The sequence below is a fragment of the Poecilia reticulata genome, chromosome 9, assembly GCF_904066995.2.
Source record: "Poecilia reticulata chromosome 9, P_reticulata-male-v2, whole genome shotgun sequence".
NCBI classification, from domain to species: Eukaryota; Metazoa; Chordata; class Actinopteri; order Cyprinodontiformes; family Poeciliidae; genus Poecilia; species Poecilia reticulata.
This window is the reverse complement of record NC_088838.1, coordinates 10072169-10091715: the sequence shown is the minus strand read 5'-3', so window position 1 is coordinate 10091715 and position 19547 is coordinate 10072169. Positions and strand designations below refer to the sequence as shown.

General features: G+C 39.8%; 2 protein-coding genes across 17 annotated transcripts in view; one reads left to right on the top strand and one right to left on the bottom strand.

Moving 5' to 3' along the window:
- The first annotated feature begins 7026 nt into the window (after positions 1–7026).
- On the top strand, positions 7027–14670 carry piwil1 (piwi-like RNA-mediated gene silencing 1). 3 transcript variants are annotated; one of them, XM_008417454.3, is made up of 21 exons: positions 7027–7171; positions 7614–7707; positions 8334–8436; positions 8700–8828; positions 8912–9126; positions 9420–9541; positions 9622–9702; positions 9980–10177; positions 10299–10407; positions 10566–10692; positions 10959–11076; positions 11281–11395; positions 11476–11663; positions 11853–11925; positions 12316–12516; positions 12751–12854; positions 13011–13081; positions 13164–13317; positions 13538–13663; positions 13744–13891; positions 14330–14670. In XM_008417454.3, the coding sequence occupies exons 2-21, from the start codon at positions 7639–7641 to the stop codon at positions 14444–14446; spliced, it is 2568 nt and encodes an 855-aa protein (XP_008415676.1). In that variant the 5' UTR covers positions 7027–7171; positions 7614–7638; the 3' UTR covers positions 14447–14670. The 3 variants fall into 3 exon arrangements, with proteins under 3 accessions (XP_008415676.1, XP_008415675.1, XP_008415677.1); XM_008417453.3 differs by having other exon boundaries at positions 7065–7171; positions 7611–7707; XM_008417455.3 differs by having other exon boundaries at positions 7079–7171; positions 7628–7707.
- A 40-nt stretch (positions 14671–14710) lies between these two features.
- Positions 14711–19547, bottom strand: part of rimbp2b (RIMS binding protein 2b) — a 93299-nt gene continuing 88462 nt past the window's right edge. For 7 of the 14 annotated variants that reach the window (XM_008417456.3, XM_008417458.3, XM_008417461.3 and 4 more), the window contains one exon: positions 14711–16786. In XM_008417456.3, the coding sequence (XP_008415678.2) occupies positions 16589–16786 (198 nt within the window). In that variant the 3' untranslated portion in view covers positions 14711–16588. Of the gene's footprint in view, positions 18852–19547 lie in introns of all 14 variants that reach the window. The other 7 variants (XM_008417462.3, XM_017306671.2, XR_014088865.1 and 4 more) reach the window with 6 other exon arrangements.

Sequence of the window (19547 nt, the reverse complement as noted above, 5' to 3'; positions counted from 1 at the left end):
AAAACAAGCCGTTTACATTCACTGGTCCTTTTATTAGTTTCACCTGTCCAAATGCAAAAATAGTAACTCAACCAATCGTGTGGCAGCAACTGAGTGCATTTATGCATCTAGAGGAGGTAAAGGCGAATTGTTTGAAGTTCGACGTGAGCAACCGAGTGGGGAAGAAAGAAGATTTAATGCTTCAGGAATTACCGATCTACATGGATGTTCATGCACAACCATCAGCAGCAGTGTGGACAAAAATGCCTCATTTATGTCAGAGGGCAGAGGAGACTGGGCAGACAGGTTTTGAATGATAGAAAGGCATCGGTGACTCTAAAAACCACGTATCACAGACAAGGTATACAGAATAACGTCAGTTAAAGCGAAACGTGTCAAACCTTGAAGTTTCTTTTGCTAAGAAACTGAAACTGAGGATACAACTCACACAGGCTAACACACTTAGCACACTTTGGACCCATCAGTGGAGCATTGTTTCAATGAGTCTATACCCTGATATTGTCTGTCTCTTTATGCTTAAATCATCTCAAATTGGTTTCCAGGACATGACGGCTAGTCTTCTGATCTACTGACGTCTAGTGTCACCAGAACTCAGTTCAAGTCCGCCCCTTTGGGATGTGGTGGAATGTGAGATTATTTTAATGGATGTGTAGCCAACACATCTGCAGCAACAGTGTGAGGCTATTATTTCAATATGGGCCAAAACCTCTGAGAGAATGTTTCTGACACCATGATGAATATCCAACCTGGTGCACGAAAGGTGTAGTGAATAAAAGGGCTAAAGGGATGTAAAACGTAGTGTGAGTTGGTTATGCTAAGTTTATACTTGACACATCAAACTGGGCGTGAACAGGCACGCACCAAGCACGCCATCCATGCTCTTGCACGTTTACCTTGAGCACTGTCTTATCGATATCTGACTTTTTACAACTCGGCACAGATCGCGTGCGCCACATTTTACTCAAACTGGACGATTTGGAAGGTGCTCTTGCAGCATGTCTGCACTGACATTCATACAAACTCTCTGTGAGGTCTCATTTCAGAGAACACTGCACCAAGTTACACGTCAAGGACTAAAGCCACACCGCTCACTAAATGCAAAGCTCTGAAATGTCCATCTATAACTCAACTTGGAGTTAACTAGGTTATCTGCTTGTATGCTTATATGTCCGCAGATTTTTTTTTAAAGATTATTTTGGCTCTAGTGGCCTTTACCGGACATTGAAATGACAGGAAAGTGGGTTTTGAAAGAGGGGGATGACATGTGGGAAAGGTCAGTTTGCCGGGACTTGAACCTGTGACGGTCGCTTAGAGGATTGAGGCCTCCTTACATCGGTTGTGCGCTTTACTGCTGCGCTATCCGCCTCACCCAATGTTCACAAGAGTTTCAAAGCAGCTTTTAAATGAATGTGATACTTAGATGCAACATCTCGATTGTCCATGTTTTTCAAAAGAAGTGAAACATATTTCCTTTTACCTAGGTAACAGGAGGTGTGCAGCAGTAGGTGGGGATGGAGCATCACTCTGCCACCCTATGCATTATACTCTCCAACCCTTTTTTCTCGCATTACAGTAACATTGAGTGGTATGAATAGCATTTTCAAACTGGACCTCTGCAAAACTCTGATACCGGCAGCCGTCACAACGTTCGTGCTGAGATCTTGTCCTCTTGCCGCCGTTTGAAAGCAATAAATCATCTCAGCAGTGACGCCAAGTAGGTTAATAACATGCAGTGGATTGAGGTTTGAATATCTGCAAGCGCTGCAATGGCAGAAGGACTGATTCAAAATCCGGGAACAACATAAAGCTATCAAAACACATCTTCCCGACCGGCAAGGCAGCGCTTAGATACATCCTCTCCCAGAATCCAGTGACATGTTCATTTCTGTCTCTTCCAGGCTACACAAAGCAGGTGATTGGCTTCAGAGGCCCGGTATATTATATGAGTTAGTCATGGCTCATACTGAATTAAACATGGGAAAAGAGTTTCTTTTCATCCGCAGCCAAAGTGCTAAATCTGACCACTGCAACCGATCCTCACCCACTTCAAATCCTCCCTTTGATACCGAAAGCGTGGGAGCTTCAAATGTATCAGTTTGTGCTCGTTTCTTCCCCCCCCCCCTCGTGTTTCCCTTTGCAAATAAAGGCATTCGCCACCGAAAACAAAATTACACAAAAGCAACAAAATAAAAGAAAAAAATGTTGTTTCTGTAGAGCAACATTCTTTTGTTTTCTGCAACAGGTACTTTTAATCACCAAGAAAGCTTCACCTGTTGTGCAAAGCCGTATTTGCGGAGACACGCTCTTTTTATTTGGTCGGTGAGACTCATCCTTGCTGGTGGGGAGTTGTGATATTTTCGGACAAGTAGGATGAAAGCTTAAGGTCCTGTGGCTAATGAGATACTGAGGCAGTAGGAATGATGGTTTTAATTACTGCCCAGGACTAGTCCACAGGGGGCGATTGCTGAAGAGCATGCTGAGTGTCCTAGGTTGGAAGTTCAGCCTGATGCCAGTCATGCTGTGCCTGGCTGCCTTTGATGCTCGCTCCCCTCTGCTTTATTCCCACATTGCGCTTATTAGATTCTTTAGCCGCGGATGCTCCGCTGCATCTTTGTTCATACACAATGATTTAAGCAAAAAGGCAGAACGAGAATTGAACTTCAAACCTCTGGGAAGTTTCTGTGACGCAGACAGGCGACTTAATCTTCTTTGGGTTGCGTATCTGCAAGGAAGAGGTGGTGTGGCCTTCTTAGTCGGGGGTTTAAACATTTAGCTTCATTGTCTGAGGTAGAAGAGAACTAATGCGAGTGCTAAATTAAGAGGTTGCCTCTGTGAGGGTGGCTTCCTGTGCGGCCATATGCTTTGCATCGGAGGAGTACAGTACACTCTCTCGCAGACCCAGCGACCCAGCAGGAGGGTGTTGCTACGTGCCTCCTCTCTGTTCTCCTGTGGCCCAGCTGTGGACCGAAACCTTGTTGACTTTTTCCAGAGATCACAGCGAGGTGTTCCTGACTGAGGCCAGCTCTGAGGGGTTTCTGCCTCTGTGGTCAGCCTCATGCCTGTCCAGCCAACTTGACTTCGGTCGTCTCCACAAATTGGTGGAGGGTGGAGAAGGGGGAGAGATTTAAAAAAAACAAAACATAACAGCAAAGCTGGAACTTTGAGAACAACTTTCTTATTTTTCAAACATTTGCTTCCCACACTTGAGAGGCTTTTCAAGGGACTAAAACTTCGTGAGTTTTAAAATGAAAATAATCTGTTTCTGCGCAGACTTCCTGTCTCTGTGCACACAAACTCTACAAGCCAAGGCCACGAGTCGCTAGATTTTGTTTTGAAATGAGCAGGAAGCGGAGTATTTGCCAAGCACTGTGTGAACAAAACAAAGCTGTGCGCCGTATGTCCTTGGGGCTCAAGTTTGCAGGAAAACTTTGGAAGAGAGTAAATAATTTTGGGAAAATCCTGTTATTATTATTATTATTTTTTTTTAGCTTGCGTGAGGGGTTGCTTTTAAGCACTTCACCATTTTAAATGTTCTTGCTTACTTTGTGAATATGTGCTGTTCAACTTTGAAAAATACATCAATAAAATGGAATGACAACTGTGGCTTGGATTTAAATTGTAATTGTTTTGTATTTAGCCCTCTCTAAACTAAAACCACTCAATAAAATCGAGTGTCATCAGCTGTCATCAGAAGATACTGATGATAGGAGCCCACATATGTGTAATTTAATCTCGATACGGCTTCTATGTGAAGGCCTCAGAGTTTTTTTTTTTTTAGAGAACATCAGAGAACAGACAGCATCTTGAAAACGAAGGAACTGCAGCTGACGGGTCACAATGTGGAGAAGCTTCAAGCAGGGTGAGGCCTCGACAGAGAAAAAGAGCTTTATGCATCTCGCTTGTCCTCATAGACATGTAGGGGGGGGGAACAACAAGCATGTGAATGTAAGTTCAGCATAGATAGAGTTAAAGTGGAGGAAGTTGTGACTGTTACAGGTTCAAGATATATAATGTATGTACAACATGAGTATTTCTTTCACAAGTACTGTTTTTTGGATAATCTTGGATAAGCTTTATCTCAGTATCTCACTGTTTATGTTGCCTTTCACCTATAAACTATTATCTGTTTTCTGCCAAATGTTGTCACTGCTGCCATGTCCAAACATGGGAGTCATCAGCTCACAGCAGGGAACTACCACACAGACAATTTGCAACAGTGGAAATTCACGGAAACTGACTTTGTTTCACAATGCAGTGAAGAAAATCTGCCACATGAGTCAAAACAAAAAATGTGTTGAAAAATGTGTTTATTTTACTGCTAAAAGTTTCTAGGTGTTGTAAAATGAACTATTTCTTTAATTTGAAAAAAAAATGCATATGAAAAAAATAATAATAATTTTAACATCTTAATTCACTGAAAGTCTTTCAGTGTCAGTGCACATAAGGAGCACCAAAAGCATGATTATGTGGGGTCCTATCATAGCTGGAATACATGTCATTTCATTTAAACATTTTATTAATCATAACATGGAATTTTGAAAAACACAATTTGTTGTTCTTTTATTTTAAAACGTGTTTATGGTTCCTTAATCTGCATTCATTTTCGTCCAGGATACACAGCGATTTCTTATTTGCTTGAAACCCTGGCAGAGACGGGGAAAAAGTGCTAAAATAAATAAAACATTTTTGTATTAGCACAATCTCACGTTGAAAACCGTTATAAAACAAAGCCTTCAGCGTAAGGACAGTCATCCACTGACAAATCAAAGAATAATAACTTTAAGAAGTGATTGACTTAATTGATTAGAGTTCCAAGGAACTTTCAATTAATGACACTTTGCATTCTGTTTAATTTGTACCTTGTACTTGCTGGGCAAGGTAAGTAAGACATTTAAATAAGGGATCACTATTAGTGACCTGCAACAAAGTGTAGCATCTTTTAGTCCCCCTAGGGTCCATGGCAACCATTAACCTCTCCTTCCGTCCCCTCCAACATGGCGACTGGGAGTTTTGCTGCATAAATACGTTTCCTGTCCTACCTTCACAAACAGAAAGGTGTGGAGTTTTCCCAAGGGTAATTAGGATTTAAACAGAACTGTTTGCTACATTCAGATGTGACATCGGATGTGTCCAGAAGACACAACATGACTCTTCAAATTTGACATTTAAAGATTTGTAAGAACTATTACTTAGGCCTACAGGAACAAATAAAAAAAATGTTGCAGTGTATATAAGTTTCACTGTATAAGTGCCATAATTAGCTTTTAAACCTCATGCTTACTCTAATAGCTTATTTTTCAAAAGCCTTAGAAGCCCATGATGTTGTTTGTGTTATGCGCCGCCTGCGTCTTCTTAAAGGAAACACACTGATGCGGTGCAGATTAGGTTTCCATGGTTGGAAAGAGAATAATCTAATTTCCATAACCCGCTTACAGATATCATGGTATGGTAGATACTTATTATCCGGAATCCCCTCTTGCTCTGGTTCTGCAATCAAGAGTTCAAGCTTAATGGAGTCGCTGTGAATTATGTAAAACGGAAGCTTTGATCTTGTTTTGTTTTTAATGATTAAACCAGGAAATTAGGTTGAAAACAGACGCGGCAAATCGACACAGAAACATGTTTGTGAAAGCTGTGTGTTTTGTGAAAGTGCAGCCGGTTTGAGATACTAACCGTGTTCCGTGTTCCCTTTCATCAGCTCTGGGCCGTGGTATCTCACAGAGCATGATTAGCGTAAGCGTGGAATCCACACGGCTGGAGGCTGCGGGGCGAGCTTGAAGCCTGAAGCGCATTCATCAACGTCCCTGGCAGGGTGCACCTTTCTCAGCCTCACACCACTCAGCTTGCAGTCCTCTCACTGGCCCTGTTTTCTTCTTTTTTTTCTTTCATTTTACTTTTTTTTTTTCACAAGCCTTTGTGGTTGTATTTTTTTCTTCTTCTTTTTTTTTTTTTTAGGAATGTTTATGAAGAGATCTCACCCATCCTATTTTATATCAGTTTTTACAGTGCTGCATTTTTTGTGGTGGCACAATGTGTTGAATCATGTCTCAAACTGCTGCATTCCCAAAATGTGCTACGGGAAATGTTTTGCCTATCTCTAGCTCTATATACGTTTCCTCCTTTTGCACAACAATCAGGCTTGATGACATTCAAGTCAATGCCTTTTTGCTTCATCTCCCCTCAGTCTTCTTCCAGCAGGTAAACAGTAACAAAAGCAGGTCCTCCTAGAATCGTCCCTCAGGTTTGAATATGTAATCACTCTTAGATCTCAGACATGAAAGACTTGCATACATCCTCCCAAAATGCCCTCTGAGGTGCCAAGTTCTCTTTCACATAGTCGAATGTAGAGCAGAGTAGAAAAGTTTGTCAGGAAATGATAACTCATGATGAGGCATATCTTAAAAGAAGAGTCTTAGATTAATTTCTGACTTTATAAAAGTATGGGTTTTTTTTTTCCATCACTTTCTTTAGAAATTATCAGTTAACTTTTTTATGGGTTGAACATTTTTTGAAATCAAATTAATTCTTCTAATATAAATAAATAAATAAATAAATAAATAAATAAATAAATAAATAAATAAATAAATATAATAGGGTCTTGGTTCAAATCTAAAAATCTTAGGGCACGCTACCATCTTTGAAGTGAATGGCTTCGAATAAGATTTTTTAATACCAAACCCAGTTTTGATTCATTTGTTTCCCCATATAGTGACATTTTGAAAAATGTCACTATATGGACATTTTTCAGGGCCTCAAGTTAACTCTGAGGACTAATTTGTGCCACAATCAAGTATGGACTGCTAGTTTTTTATTGTCTTTGTCTCCATCTAGTGGCGATAAAAGCGACAGCAGCTACTAAAACTCCCACAGAGTACTGCAACATGTTCAAAATATTAATCCGCCCGGAAAACTAGTTCCCAAACATTATACGTGCTTATGTCTTCATAAGTCTTTATGTAAAGTCTCTGTTATGGTTTTTTAAAAGAAAGACATTACTAACGACACAATATTTAGTTATAAGGCATATTATGAGGAGGAAAATGAAATCGAAGTGGCGTATTAATATATGTTTCATTGGAGTACTTAAGCAAATTAGGAGCAACATTTAGTCTTTTCGATTCTGGATGTGTTCTGCGTGAAACGTTTCTGTTTGCGAAGAATTATTTAAAAAGTAAGTAAACTTTAATAGATTAAAATAGACAAACAAAAAAAACATACTGACAATGACCAAATAGCTTTCTAAACGAACTTTCCTGCCGAGTTTTTTTTTTAAAGTATTTAAAAATTTGTTAATCTTCAATAATCTGTCTAGAAATGTGTTAAATCAAAAATATGTTTGAAATAACGTACAGTAATGTACAGTAAATGTATGTTTATCTTTTTATTTTTTATTTTTTCCGGTTTCCAAAAATTAGCTTGCACCTGTTGAGCTAGCAGCAAGTTAACCCTTAGGCCTTCGTCTCCCTTCAGGACCCATAGTTTTCTCTTTGTATGCGACTCATGCTAGTGCGCTTTTGTTCGTAAAGTACATCAAGTTGTTCGTTAGTGTGCTTTGAAATTCCTCATCCACAATAAAAGAAAAAGCGAAAGAAATCCTCTTTTTCCACTAGCAGTTGTGCCGTTGCAGAATAACCGACAATGACCGGTCGTGCACGAGCAAGATCAAGAGGCAGAGCACGTGGCCAAGACACGGCAGCGCCCGGAGCGGTAAGTTTCACTTCATTTTCTAAATACACGCTGCATTGCTGCCTTCTTTTGGCATCCAGGCCATCTTTAGTCGAGACCCATTCAAAGGACTCCATAAAAAAATATACTCAGCTGGTTAAGCTTTACAGTGTACACGTTATTTAGAAAGTGGTCCATAATATGAAACTTGTAAATATAAACTTGAACATGGCTTTGAATATGTGAAATGTATTCCCATTTTGGTTGGAATAAATAAAAACGTACTAATATATATATATATATATATATATATATATGTATATGTGTGTGTGTGTATTTGTGCATACAAGTTAAGAAAGTTAAAAATTCACATTAGTACTGGAGAAGTTGTGACTGAAAATCTTACAATAGCTCCTTAGATTGTGTAGCATATTGTAATTGATGAATAACCTTGTATGCATGTTTACAATGCTGGTATTAAAATAGAAGTGGTTTTTGATGGAATCCACACATTGTTGGCTATTTAAGCACATTTTCACAAATCAAATGACTTGATTTTTCTTTACTTATTGTATACAGGTATGTGAATACAGTAGCTATTAAACCTGGCGTCTCCAACTCCAGTCCTCAACAGAATTTGAAACTTTTATTCTTTTGGTCTTTTGCAGACCCAGGCCCATGAGGTGGCACCAGCACCTCCCCCTCCAGCAGAGGGCGAGCTGGTTGGCCGAGGCAGACAGAAGGGCGCTCCCGGAGCCATAGCCAGAGAAGGTGAAATGAAGTTTGTGGATGCTGGAAATGGGGGATAAAAATGTAAAAAGCATATGGGAGTCTTTAACTTTTGACAGATTACTAGGACTTGTTTGCAATAATGGCTATTGTACAATTCAGTCTATATTTACAGTGCATCTGGAAAGCTTTACTTTTTTCACATTTGGATAAAATGTGGATTTTTCCCCAGTTGCACTGTACTCTGTATTAACTTTCAGTTTTATCCCACTGCTTTTTGTTAACAGTCTAAATTCTGTGAAAAGCTGTTCTGCAGATCTCAACTGGATTTCAGCAAGTGAAGCTTGGGGAACGAGGCGGACGCCGACGGGACTTTCATGACACAGGAGTATACACCAGACAGGCGATGGAACATGTGAAGGAATCAAAGACTGGTCAGTCCTTTACCACAGACATTTACTGGAATGTGTGTGTGAGAAGAATATTGTAAAGGTCATATGTGGGCACACTCCTACAGGAACAACCGGTGCCACCATCAAGTTGACTGCAAACTACTTCCGGATCCTGTCTCGCCCTCAGTGGATTCTTTATCAGTACCACGTGGACTTCAAACCTGCAATGGAGTCGCGGCGCCTGAGATCTGCCCTCCTCTTCCAGCACTCAGAAGTCCTTGGTACAGCTCGGAACTTCGATGGCGCTCTGCTCTTCCTGCCTCACAGACTGCACAGCAAGGTACAGAATGAGTTTTTTCAGCTCTACCTCCAGCACCTCCTCCAGATGTTTTAATGGTTTTTAACTGGGTTAGCCTCTGCAGATCTAAAAGTTTAAACCAACTAATAGAATATTTCAGATTTCAGTAAAATGGTTAAAACGTTTCTGCTGTCATCTGTCATGTAAAGGAAAAGAATGTGCTCTCACAATAATATTAAATAGCTGTTGTCCTATTTTTGCAATTTTATGAGCTTTCTGTTTATTTGATTATCTAGCTTGGTTTTTGTTTTTTTTATGATTTGTTGAATTTTTAGGAGACTGTCCTCTATAGTGAGACGAGGAATAAGGAGAAGGTTTTGATAACCGTCACCTTGACAAACGAGCTGCCACCCACATCACCAGTGTGCATTCAGTTTTACAACCTCATCTTCAGACGGTAGGTCAGAGGGGTAAAATAACATCAGGAGCCTCGTTGAGAACTTGTAGTCGACTCATTTATTGCATTGAATTTCACAGGATCCTGAGAGTTTTGAACATGCAGCAGATTGGACGCAACTACTACAACCCCAATGAGCCACATGAGATCCGACAGCACAAGTATGTTGGTTATTTGTTTTGCTTACGTTTTTTAAAATCAACATGTTTCAAGATTAGTAAAATTTTTATCAGTCACAATACAATCAACTGACAAGAGCAGAGCAGATGTTTTGTCCTTCAGTGGAAAATGTTGTCTTTTAGTTAATGCATGTTTAAAGAAACTAAAAGCTGGTCGACCAATAAGAAGAAAAAAACTACTGTTTGCAGGTTGTTGGTTTTAAAGTTTCTTCCAGATTTGTGATCACCAAGGCTTTTTTAAATTTTGTTTTGTTTTCAGATTAACAATTTGGCCGGGGTACTCCACCACCATCCTCAATTACGAGTCCTCCATCATGATGTGCACCGACGTGAGCCACAAGGTGCTTCGTAGTGAGACGGTGCTCGACCTCATGATCAACCTGAGGCAGCAGTGTGGAAGAGAACGCTACACTGACATCTGTGCCAAGGAGCTAATTGGCCAGATCGTCCTCACAAAGTAAGACCCGACACATCCTTGTAGTTGTTTCCATGTTTTTAAGTGCCTTCTATTGGAATAAATATAAATATCTTACACATATTCCAAGACCTGCTTTCTACATAATGTTTTTCATTTTAAGGTACAACAACAAAACCTACAGGGTTGATGACATTGCCTGGGATCACACTCCCAACAACACTTTCACTAGAGGAGACACAGAAATCTCTTTTAAGAACTACTACAAGAATGTAAGCAATAAAACACAAAATGCTCTTGGTTGGTGCACATGCACAATGACTAATGTAGACACGAGTCAGTGTCTTACGCGCCTGTTTTGATTTAAAGATGCAAGTTTAAAACACCCTGATTCTTTTCCTTTCCACACTGTATCTATTTTTTTCCATAGCAATACGGTCTGGACATCCATGATGTGAACCAGGTGCTGCTGGTTAGCCACGTGAAGAAGATGGGCCCTGCTGGAGCGCCCCCTCCTGGCCCGGCAATGCTCGTGCCAGAACTGTGCTACCTCACAGGTGGACCTGCTATATAGTCACTTTTAAGCTGCAACAATAGAAAAATGCATCGCTTCATTTGTTACAGGAGTGAAAATGTATTTGCAACTATCTAAAGCTTCATTGACTGTTGGCACAAATGTATTTCAGTGTCTGTTGGCCGTGCTGCATAATGTTGGGTAATTGAGTAATTCATGAAAATTCTGCTGAGTTTTGATTAGTCAATTTATATTCAAAGTAGCCCTGATGTAATGTTGAATATGTAAAAAGTGAATCATATTTTACAGGGTTGACTGATAAGATGCGGAATGACTTCACCATAATGAAGGAGTTGAGCACCCACACCAGACTGAACCCAGACCAGAGGGAGCGGCAGCTCAACAGATTTATAACCAGCATTCACAAGTAGGTGGAAATAAATGACTGAGTCAGCTTACATGCTTTATGACCACATCAAACATTGCAATAATTCCAAGCCTTAAAAAAATGTAAAGCTATTTTATAAAATTGCCTTAATTCTATACCAGTATGTTAATATTTTAATTGAAAACCACAAATTTTGTCAGCCTTGCAAACATGTTCTCAAACTTAGTTTCTTTTACCTCTAAGGAACGCTGATGCACAGTCGGAGATGTCAAAATGGGGACTCAGCTTTGACGAGAAACTTCTGAACCTGACTGGCAGAGTCCTTGGAGGAGAGAGGATTTTCCAAGGACCAAGATCCGTGTGTTCCCAATCCAGAACTTTGACCTTAGAATCGATTGAATTTATCCTGAGTTTATGTATCGCTATTATATCCTCTAGTATGATTACAACCCCCAATCAGCTGACTGGTCCAGAGAGATGCGTGGGATACCTGTGATAAGTGCTCCCCCACTGGACAACTGGCTCTTGTTTCACTCTCGCCGCAACAGCAACGAAGCGCAGTCCCTCCTGCAAACTCTGCACAAAGTCTCCGGGCCCATCGGCATCCGGATGCAAAGGCCTATAATGTGAGTGCAACACTTTGTAAATGTTCCTACTTCAGATTTCCATCCATCACATTTTGTTCCCTCTAAAATGTGGTATAGCTGTTAATTTTTGGTGGCAATAAACTAGATTTTTAACTATTAATATGTTGCAAAGTAAGTAAGACAATTTAGTTTCTTATTACTTTTAACCTAGTTTTCCTCCTTGTACAGAATTGAGTTTGAAGACAATCAGCTGTCTCTCCTCAAAGCTCTGCAGCACAACGTGGGACAACAGACTCAAATGGTTTGTTCTGGAATAAGATGAGATATAACTTTATTAATTCCCCATAGGGGATCTTATACATTTGCTTATCTTCATCTTATACAATCTGAATGCAGAGCATATGCTATGTGACTACAGACGATAACAACCCTGTTTCTTAAATACTCTTTTATTAGACTTTTTAAGTCCGCTGCTGGCAAGTGTTGTAAAATTTGGCATTATGTAGACTGCAAATAATTTTAACGTGAATGTTTTTGCATAAAGTATTCGGCACAGTACTACTCCATTAAACTTGCATTGATACAAATTTTAAAATGTGAAAATCTTCATGCTAACATTTTTATATCTTTGACTAGAATAGTTAAATTATTTTCCATTTTCTAACTTCTTTTTTGTAATTATAATTTCTAGGTGGTGGTTGTCCTTCCCAACAGCAACAAGGACAAGTACGACAGCATTAAGAAGTACCTTTGTTTGGACTGTCCGACTCCCAGTCAGTGTGTGGTGGCCCGCACCCTCAGCCGACCTCAGGCACTCATGACTGTGGCAACCAAGATCGCCCTGCAGATGGCCTGCAAAATGGGAGGAGAGCTGTGGAGTGTGGAGATCCCTGTAAGTCCGGGAACATTTTTGACATTCCTGCCTCTTGATTTCTTCATGTTGCGTATTTCCATTCTTAGCTCTCTTATTGATGTGTTGATGGGGTTTATGGTTTTTCTTTCAGAAACATTTTTAATTTGAGTTTTAGGTAAAAGTAGTTCAGTGGTTTTAGTGCTTTGTGTTTAAGATTAGCATTAATATTTAATAAGACTATTTCACTGAATGACCAAAGTGTGATTCATGCAGCTCAAACAGCTGATGATTGTGGGCATTGACTGCTACCATGATACGTCTGCTGGGAAGCGGTCCATCGGCGCTCTGGTGGCGAGCCTGAACCCGACCATGAGCAGGTTAGCAACCGCAACACAGACTGACCCAGCTTTATCATACTCATAGTTCAATTGGGCTTAACATGCACTTTATGGCATTGAATAGGTTGTTTTAAAGATGCCTTAATCTTTGATTTCAGTCATTTAGCAGCATTTTGCCTTTTATTTTTCTCCAAGATGGTACTCAAAGTGTGTCCTGCAGCACAAAGGTCAGGAAATAATGGATGGACTGAAAATGGCCCTGACTGGCAAGTTTCTTTTTTTCTGCTCAACACCTTTCTTCTGTACTGTATAAAACTTCTTAAAAGAAGACTGCCCTTTTTCACCCAGGTGCCCTGAAAGACTACCTGAAGTTCAATAACTGCCTGCCATCTCGCATCATTGTGTACCGGGACGGAGTAGGAGACGGCCAGTTGCAAAGTGTCGTCAACTACGAGGTGGCTCAGATGATGGACTCGATCAAGTCCCTGGGGGAGGACTATGAGTAAGTTGGCTAAAAAGATTTCCTCAAAAGCTAATGCATTGTTCATTTGGAGGTACTAAACAGTGTTTCCTCTGTTGAACTAATGTGTCATGGTTCCTACATAGTTTGTTTTGAATGGTATATTTCACAGATCTGGTTTATCACAGCAACATTTCCTGCATACAATAAAACCTGGCCTGTGTTCTTTGTGTTTATAATGAGCTTCATCTCCTCATTGTAGGCCCAAGCTGAGTGTGGTGGTGGTCAAGAAGCGCATCAGCAGCAGGTTTTTCACCATGATCGGCGACAAGTTCACCAACCCACCACCGGGTACCGTCATTGACACGGAGGTCACCCGTCCAGAGTGGTACGATTTAACTGTCCCTCTAGGCATGTATTGATGCTGTAGCTAGAAAATAAAACAAACTGTACTTTTCTCCTCACCAGGTACGACTTCTACATCGTGAGCCAGTCTGTCAGATCTGGAAGCGTTTCACCCACTCACTACAACGTCGTCTACGACACCAGCGGACTGAAGCCTGACCACATGCAGCGGCTCACGTACAAACTCTGTCACATGTACTACAACTGGCAGGTGGGCAGGTTTAGAAATGGACTAAAGGATTGTTCAGGAGAAATCATATTTGGATATTTTTTGGAGAAATAGCCTGATAGTTGAAATAATTTCTCAGCCTAATCAAGTTGCTCTGGTACAGCTAAGCAGCATTCAGGTTAGTTTAAAAAGAGATTACACATCTGGGTGTTCCTGCCAGCTCAAGCTTTGATTCAGCTCTCATGTTGGATAAAACTGGTTCAGGTTTTATCTACCTTAAGTTGGATAAAACCCAAACCCATTTATTCCAGGTTCAGGTAATTATGGCTAAAACAATCTGCCCAAACATAATATATTCTTACACCTATAAAGTAATGAAGCTCATGCTAAATCTTGCATATGATTAATCTTTTATTAAATGTCTGAAATTATTTATTCTTTGCAGCTCATGTTTGTCGTTCCTTCTCGTTTGTGCTTCAGGGAATCATCCGTGTTCCTGCTCCCTGCCAGTACGGCCATAAGCTGGCTTTCCTGGTTGGGCAGAGCATTCACAAGCAGCCCAACGTCAAGCTTGACGACTACCTTTTCTATCTTTAAAGGACCGTTGTTGTTTTGTCACCCACTCAAGTTTCCTATAAGAGTGTGTTATTTTGTTGGAGAAAAGCAGTTTGTATGTGGTCCTGCATATTATTGTTGTGTAATTAAGTTACACAGTTGGTTTTTTTTGTGTGCGTCTGTGTTTAAAAGAAACTGTCAAGAGAAACTGCTAGAACAGTACAGTTCAGAATTAACGTTGGTTGTTAATAAATGTTCAGACATTTTGGTGTTTGTAATCTGTCATTTCAAGACAAAACACAAGCATTTAAAAATATTAAATTTATTTATCTTTTTAAAAAAGATTGCACATGCACACCCACACAATAATTTGTAACCATCAGTATAGGCTGATAATTTCTTCTCAGAAAGCTAGCACACGATTGCAGACATAATATGCTCTTAAAGACACCATGGGGAAAGCTTGCACTGTCTGATAAGAAATTTAAATGTACAAAAAAGGCAGTTTGAAAATCAAGTATAAACATTTAAAAACAATTTTACAAATGGACAAAGTACAAAAAGAGTTGCAGTCACTCAAACAAAAGCAATGTCTGGACATGGTCTATAAAGAAGGGATGATCATCAGTTTGCTGTAGATTATCATTGGCTGCTTGGCCGAAAATTGTAAGAAAGTTAGAATGTTTTGCATACATTCTTTTTTTCTTTTTTTTTGGCAGTTTAACTCTTGTATATAGAAAACGGGCTCAACTTTAAATGTGCTGGAGGATGAGATGGAGAAAACGGCACGAGAAGATGGGAGGAGACGGACTGATCAGCTCATGCACAAAGTCGGACGTCTGCACAATCCTGTTTGGGCAGCTCGGATAATACATTGGCTTTCAATTCTTTGTACATTCACTACATTAAGGTGTAGATATCTGAATATATATTGACATACATACAGTACTTGTATCCTGCAGCAATGGAATTTGAGACGTACAACAGGCATTAACAGACTGGTGTGTAAGAAAAACACAGGTGGAGAGATGGAAGGGCAGCATAGAGGTAGCCTTGTGTCTCATAGTTTACTGCTGTTAAGTAACTAAAACCTACAGTCCAACGGTGGCATGCAGGAAATCAACTGCTGCACAATGATGTTAGTGCTAATGTAAAAAAAAAATCAATCCTAGGGGTTCATTTGTCAAACTAATCCTATTATTTTTGCACTGCATCAATATGGTGGCACAATTTGACTAATCAGTCTAGAATTTGCTATGAAGGGAGGATTATTTATTTTAAACGACAACATGGGAATCTGACAGCTCTGTAGAAAACAGGACTCACCCTGCATATCAAGTTAGGAATAACGTCTGCAAACGCCAAGAAAAAAAAAATGCAACTGCTCGACATATCACTAACCATTGTGCGATTATAAGGCAAATACATGGAGGTTTGATCAACAGGTATTTACTGCAGAGACCCTGTAGTAGATACAGAATGTGCTTGTTTTCTAAGTCTGTGGGGGAGGAGAGGCATGCCGCTGCCACAGCTGTTGAAATGGAGCAGAAGAGAGACTTTTTTTTTTTTTTTTCCGCTGATTTGTCCGTATGCTGCGTGCCCCAACTTTAAACAACGAGCCCCGACACCTTTTTGCGTGTCCAGGAGGGAATGTGCTGAAGTAAAAAGCACGTAAACCTCATGTTCAACCTGCTGCTCTCTTCCAGCTCCAATCCACACGCTCCACGTGTTGCATTTGATTAAATAAGAACTCCAAGCTGTAATCTAGCCCTCGTTTTTGTTTTTGTTTGTGACATTCTGCTTTCTGAATGCAGACACACAACTCTGACCTGCGTGATTTTTTTCCCTTCTTTTTTTTTCTTTTCTATAAAATGCAAGGCTTTGAGCCTGTGCTGAACGCTCAGGGCTCTGTCCTCGCAACCAGCCGGAGACGTGGAGGTACACGCAGCACAGCACAATGCGTCTTCCAACACTTACAGGTCATGGGCCCATAATATGAAATGCGGTATCGAAAATATGGAGTTTAAACCCATAACAAAATACAAATAGTCTAATATACAACAGATGTAAAAGAATAAAACATTTGCTAAGCTGGCAAATGCCACCTGTGCACCGTTTTTCATGTTTGTTTTTTTTTTTATTCTTTTTTTTACAATATAAGTGGATGCCACTATTTCCAAAGAATTATCTTACAGCGCCAAGTCTTTGTAATAGTTTCTTCCCTTTGGAGAGCAGTCCCCTTTTCTTTTTGGAGGAGCATATGTCCATGGGGGCCCTGAAGGGACTGCAGGGCCCCACGGTGGCGGGGCCAGAGTCGAGGATGTGTGGACGCACTGTGGGAGAGGGTGCTCTTCTGTGCGGACCCGATTTGTCCAAAGGAACCTAATGGAAGACCCGTAAGGGACAGTTGAGGGTGTTAAAAAGCCAACCGTCTCTCACACCACAGTCACTACTCCCCCACCTTAAGTCTTAAGTCCTTTCTGTCTCTGCAGGGCCACCATACAGCTCTTAAGTCTACCTCCCTGGACGCTGTGCTGCGCACTTGGACAAACATCCCCCTCTCCCTCCCGCCCCCTCTGCCAGGTGAGATTTATTGTTGATGTCGCTATAGAAACACATCACAATTTAAGGATGGAGTTAACTAACGTTCACATAAAGGTGAGATTTTCTCAAAAAAAAAAAAAAAGACTATGGAAGAACAAACAGATTTACATTTTGGGGCATATTGATATCACATTCACTTTCTTGCCTCTTAAATATAAATATATACTGGTACAACTGAGATACAAAGATACTACTAGTCACCATTACTGTTCTGTAATCATGAGCTAAAAGGCTCTTTTCAATTGCACTTCAGAAGAGGAGACGTTCGTCGAGGCGAACTCCAATTTGCAGTGCAGTAAATGTAAATAAATGAAACTTCACTCCGAGGCTACGCAGTGTCTTCTTCTGTTGATTAGACGCCTTTTTCTCCCCCACAAAAAGGTATTTTAACATACAGTGTTATTCCTCAGCAGCAGCAGTTTTGCTTTAATTTGAAGTCAGTTCCCCCACCCCCATAAATCGCTTTCTGCAAAAATACGGAAATTCTCAAAAGAAAATGTAAACGAACACAATTTCCAGAATTATTTTCTTATTTCATTACCCTTCCTTACATAGATATGTATTCTTTATTTTGGATTTGCCACATTATAAAGTTGAAGTTGCTCACTTAAAACCCACACATCTATGTAAAAAAAAAAAAATTACAAGTGGGTTCAGATGCTGAAAGCAAATAAGTTGAGATTTATTGTGCTACATATAGATAGAAACCACATCTCTGAAGCAGAAGCTCACTTCATCGCAGTCGGTTTATGATTTGTACAATTTGCGCTTCATGTTTTGAAAAAAATCTTTTAAAAAATTATCGAGGCTGGAAGAGTATGGAAGTTTTGCAAAATATAAGACAAAACGTCATATGTCGGAAAATAATGTTTTGGTTTATTTTATGTGAGATTTTTTTGCTAATCTTTAAAAGAGTGTCAGTATAATGTGCCAAAAAAAAAAAAAAAAAAAAAAAAAAAGCTATGAAATCTGAGAATGTGTCTAATGCCGCATGTGTTGGTCAGTTGGTAAAGTTTGGAGTCCAAACTATTGTAGAAATCACAGGAAAATACCCGGGTATTCATTAACCAACAATAGAGCTGCTATTATACGGGTAAGGATAAGCAGATGTTTTCAGGTAAACAATAAGGTGTGTGTGTGTAATTTCCTGCTGACAAGAATATACTTTAGCCTAAAACAGAAAAGCGCTCCACTTTGATCATAAATGTGCATTTCAAGTAAATCAGAGAAAAACTATTTGTTTTTAGATGTTTATAGATGTTTGCGTCCACAAAAAAAAAAAAAAAAAAAAGTTTGATTTAATCAGGATGGTTTTTACTCAGGTCTTGTATTCTACCTTACTGCACTGTTAGAAGTCGAATTATTTGCTGTTCTTGTAATCGCAACTTTTTCTCTTTTTTGTTGTTGTCATTGTTTACAGTGCAATTGTGCAAGAACGGCCTTTCAGCATATCATGAGTTACAGCAGGAGACTTTTTTTTTTTTTTTTTCTTTGCAGGAGACGGACATTGTAATGTACAACACTCAGAGAAACAACTGAAGATACCACACTCCTTGTCTAATGCATTGGCTAGGGTAAGTGTGTCCGTGTAAGAAAAAAAAGCTGAGTGGTTTTTTTTTGTTGTTGTTTGTTTTGTTTTGTTTTGGTGAAGCGAAGATGTCTGCTGAACCATCTGGAAACGGTACAAGTCCAAAAAGAATGAAGGCCGCACGTGGTCCGCACCAGAAACTAAGCATACCCCGGTCATCTGCGTTAGATGAGGAGAGCGTAACCTTGGTATCCTCAGTTGCTCACTTACGTGACGGAAACAGAGCCGTTAAGGTGTGAAATGAACACTCTTCTTCTGTTTTGCCAAGCAGGTGAAGAAAAGAAATAAAAAAACAAAAAGTATATATGGTGATGGCATTTCAATAGTTAGCACTGCGAAAATGGCAAAGTACAACATGTGGAAAGGAGTAAATCTAATGACACCTATAAATATTCGAACAGTTGCATCGTTGGTTAAACACAAAGAAATCAACAGCACAATTTTACATTTAGTAAATAATTAGGTCTGAAATGATCCTCTCGTTCGGTAACATAAGCTAAGTGACCTTTGCTTCCGCTACTTTTACAAGAAAGCAATTTACAAAACAAGGCATTCAGGAGTAGATACAAAAAGTTGTACTATGCTAGAGTTGAAATCCTTTTTTTGTTTTGTCTGTTTGTTTTTTTATAAAACGTTCGAGGGGTCATGCATCTGGACTATTATACCATGCTGAGCTATAGACTACATAGATCATCTTTCAGTACAACAAAACTATTTACTCTAATAGAAATCAATCAGGTCAAACACAGAATATATTCATAAAGCATCTGTTAGACTGTTACACGGGCGTGTGCAAAAAAGTGTTAACTGTTGTTTTTGAAGGGTTTTTTTTTTTTCCGAGACACGGGTAAAAAGTCACAGGGGGGAGGTGTGTGTCTGTTCGGCTCGCTCTCTCTCTGAGAATGCTTTATGAATACAGTATTTCCATTGATCGTACAATGCACACCCTTT

Excerpts from the sequence above, each read along its gene's own strand:
- piwil1 (XM_008417454.3), top strand. The coding sequence starts at position 7,639 with ATGACCGGTCGTGCACGAGCAAGATCAAGAGGCAGAGCACGTGGCCAA. Across the intron at positions 8,829-8,911 it reads TGTGAAGGAATCAAAGACTG|GAACAACCGGTGCCACCATC; the intron begins GTCAGTCCTTTA and ends ACACTCCTACAG. Across the intron at positions 10,693-10,958 it reads AGAACTGTGCTACCTCACAG|GGTTGACTGATAAGATGCGG; the intron begins GTGGACCTGCTA and ends CATATTTTACAG.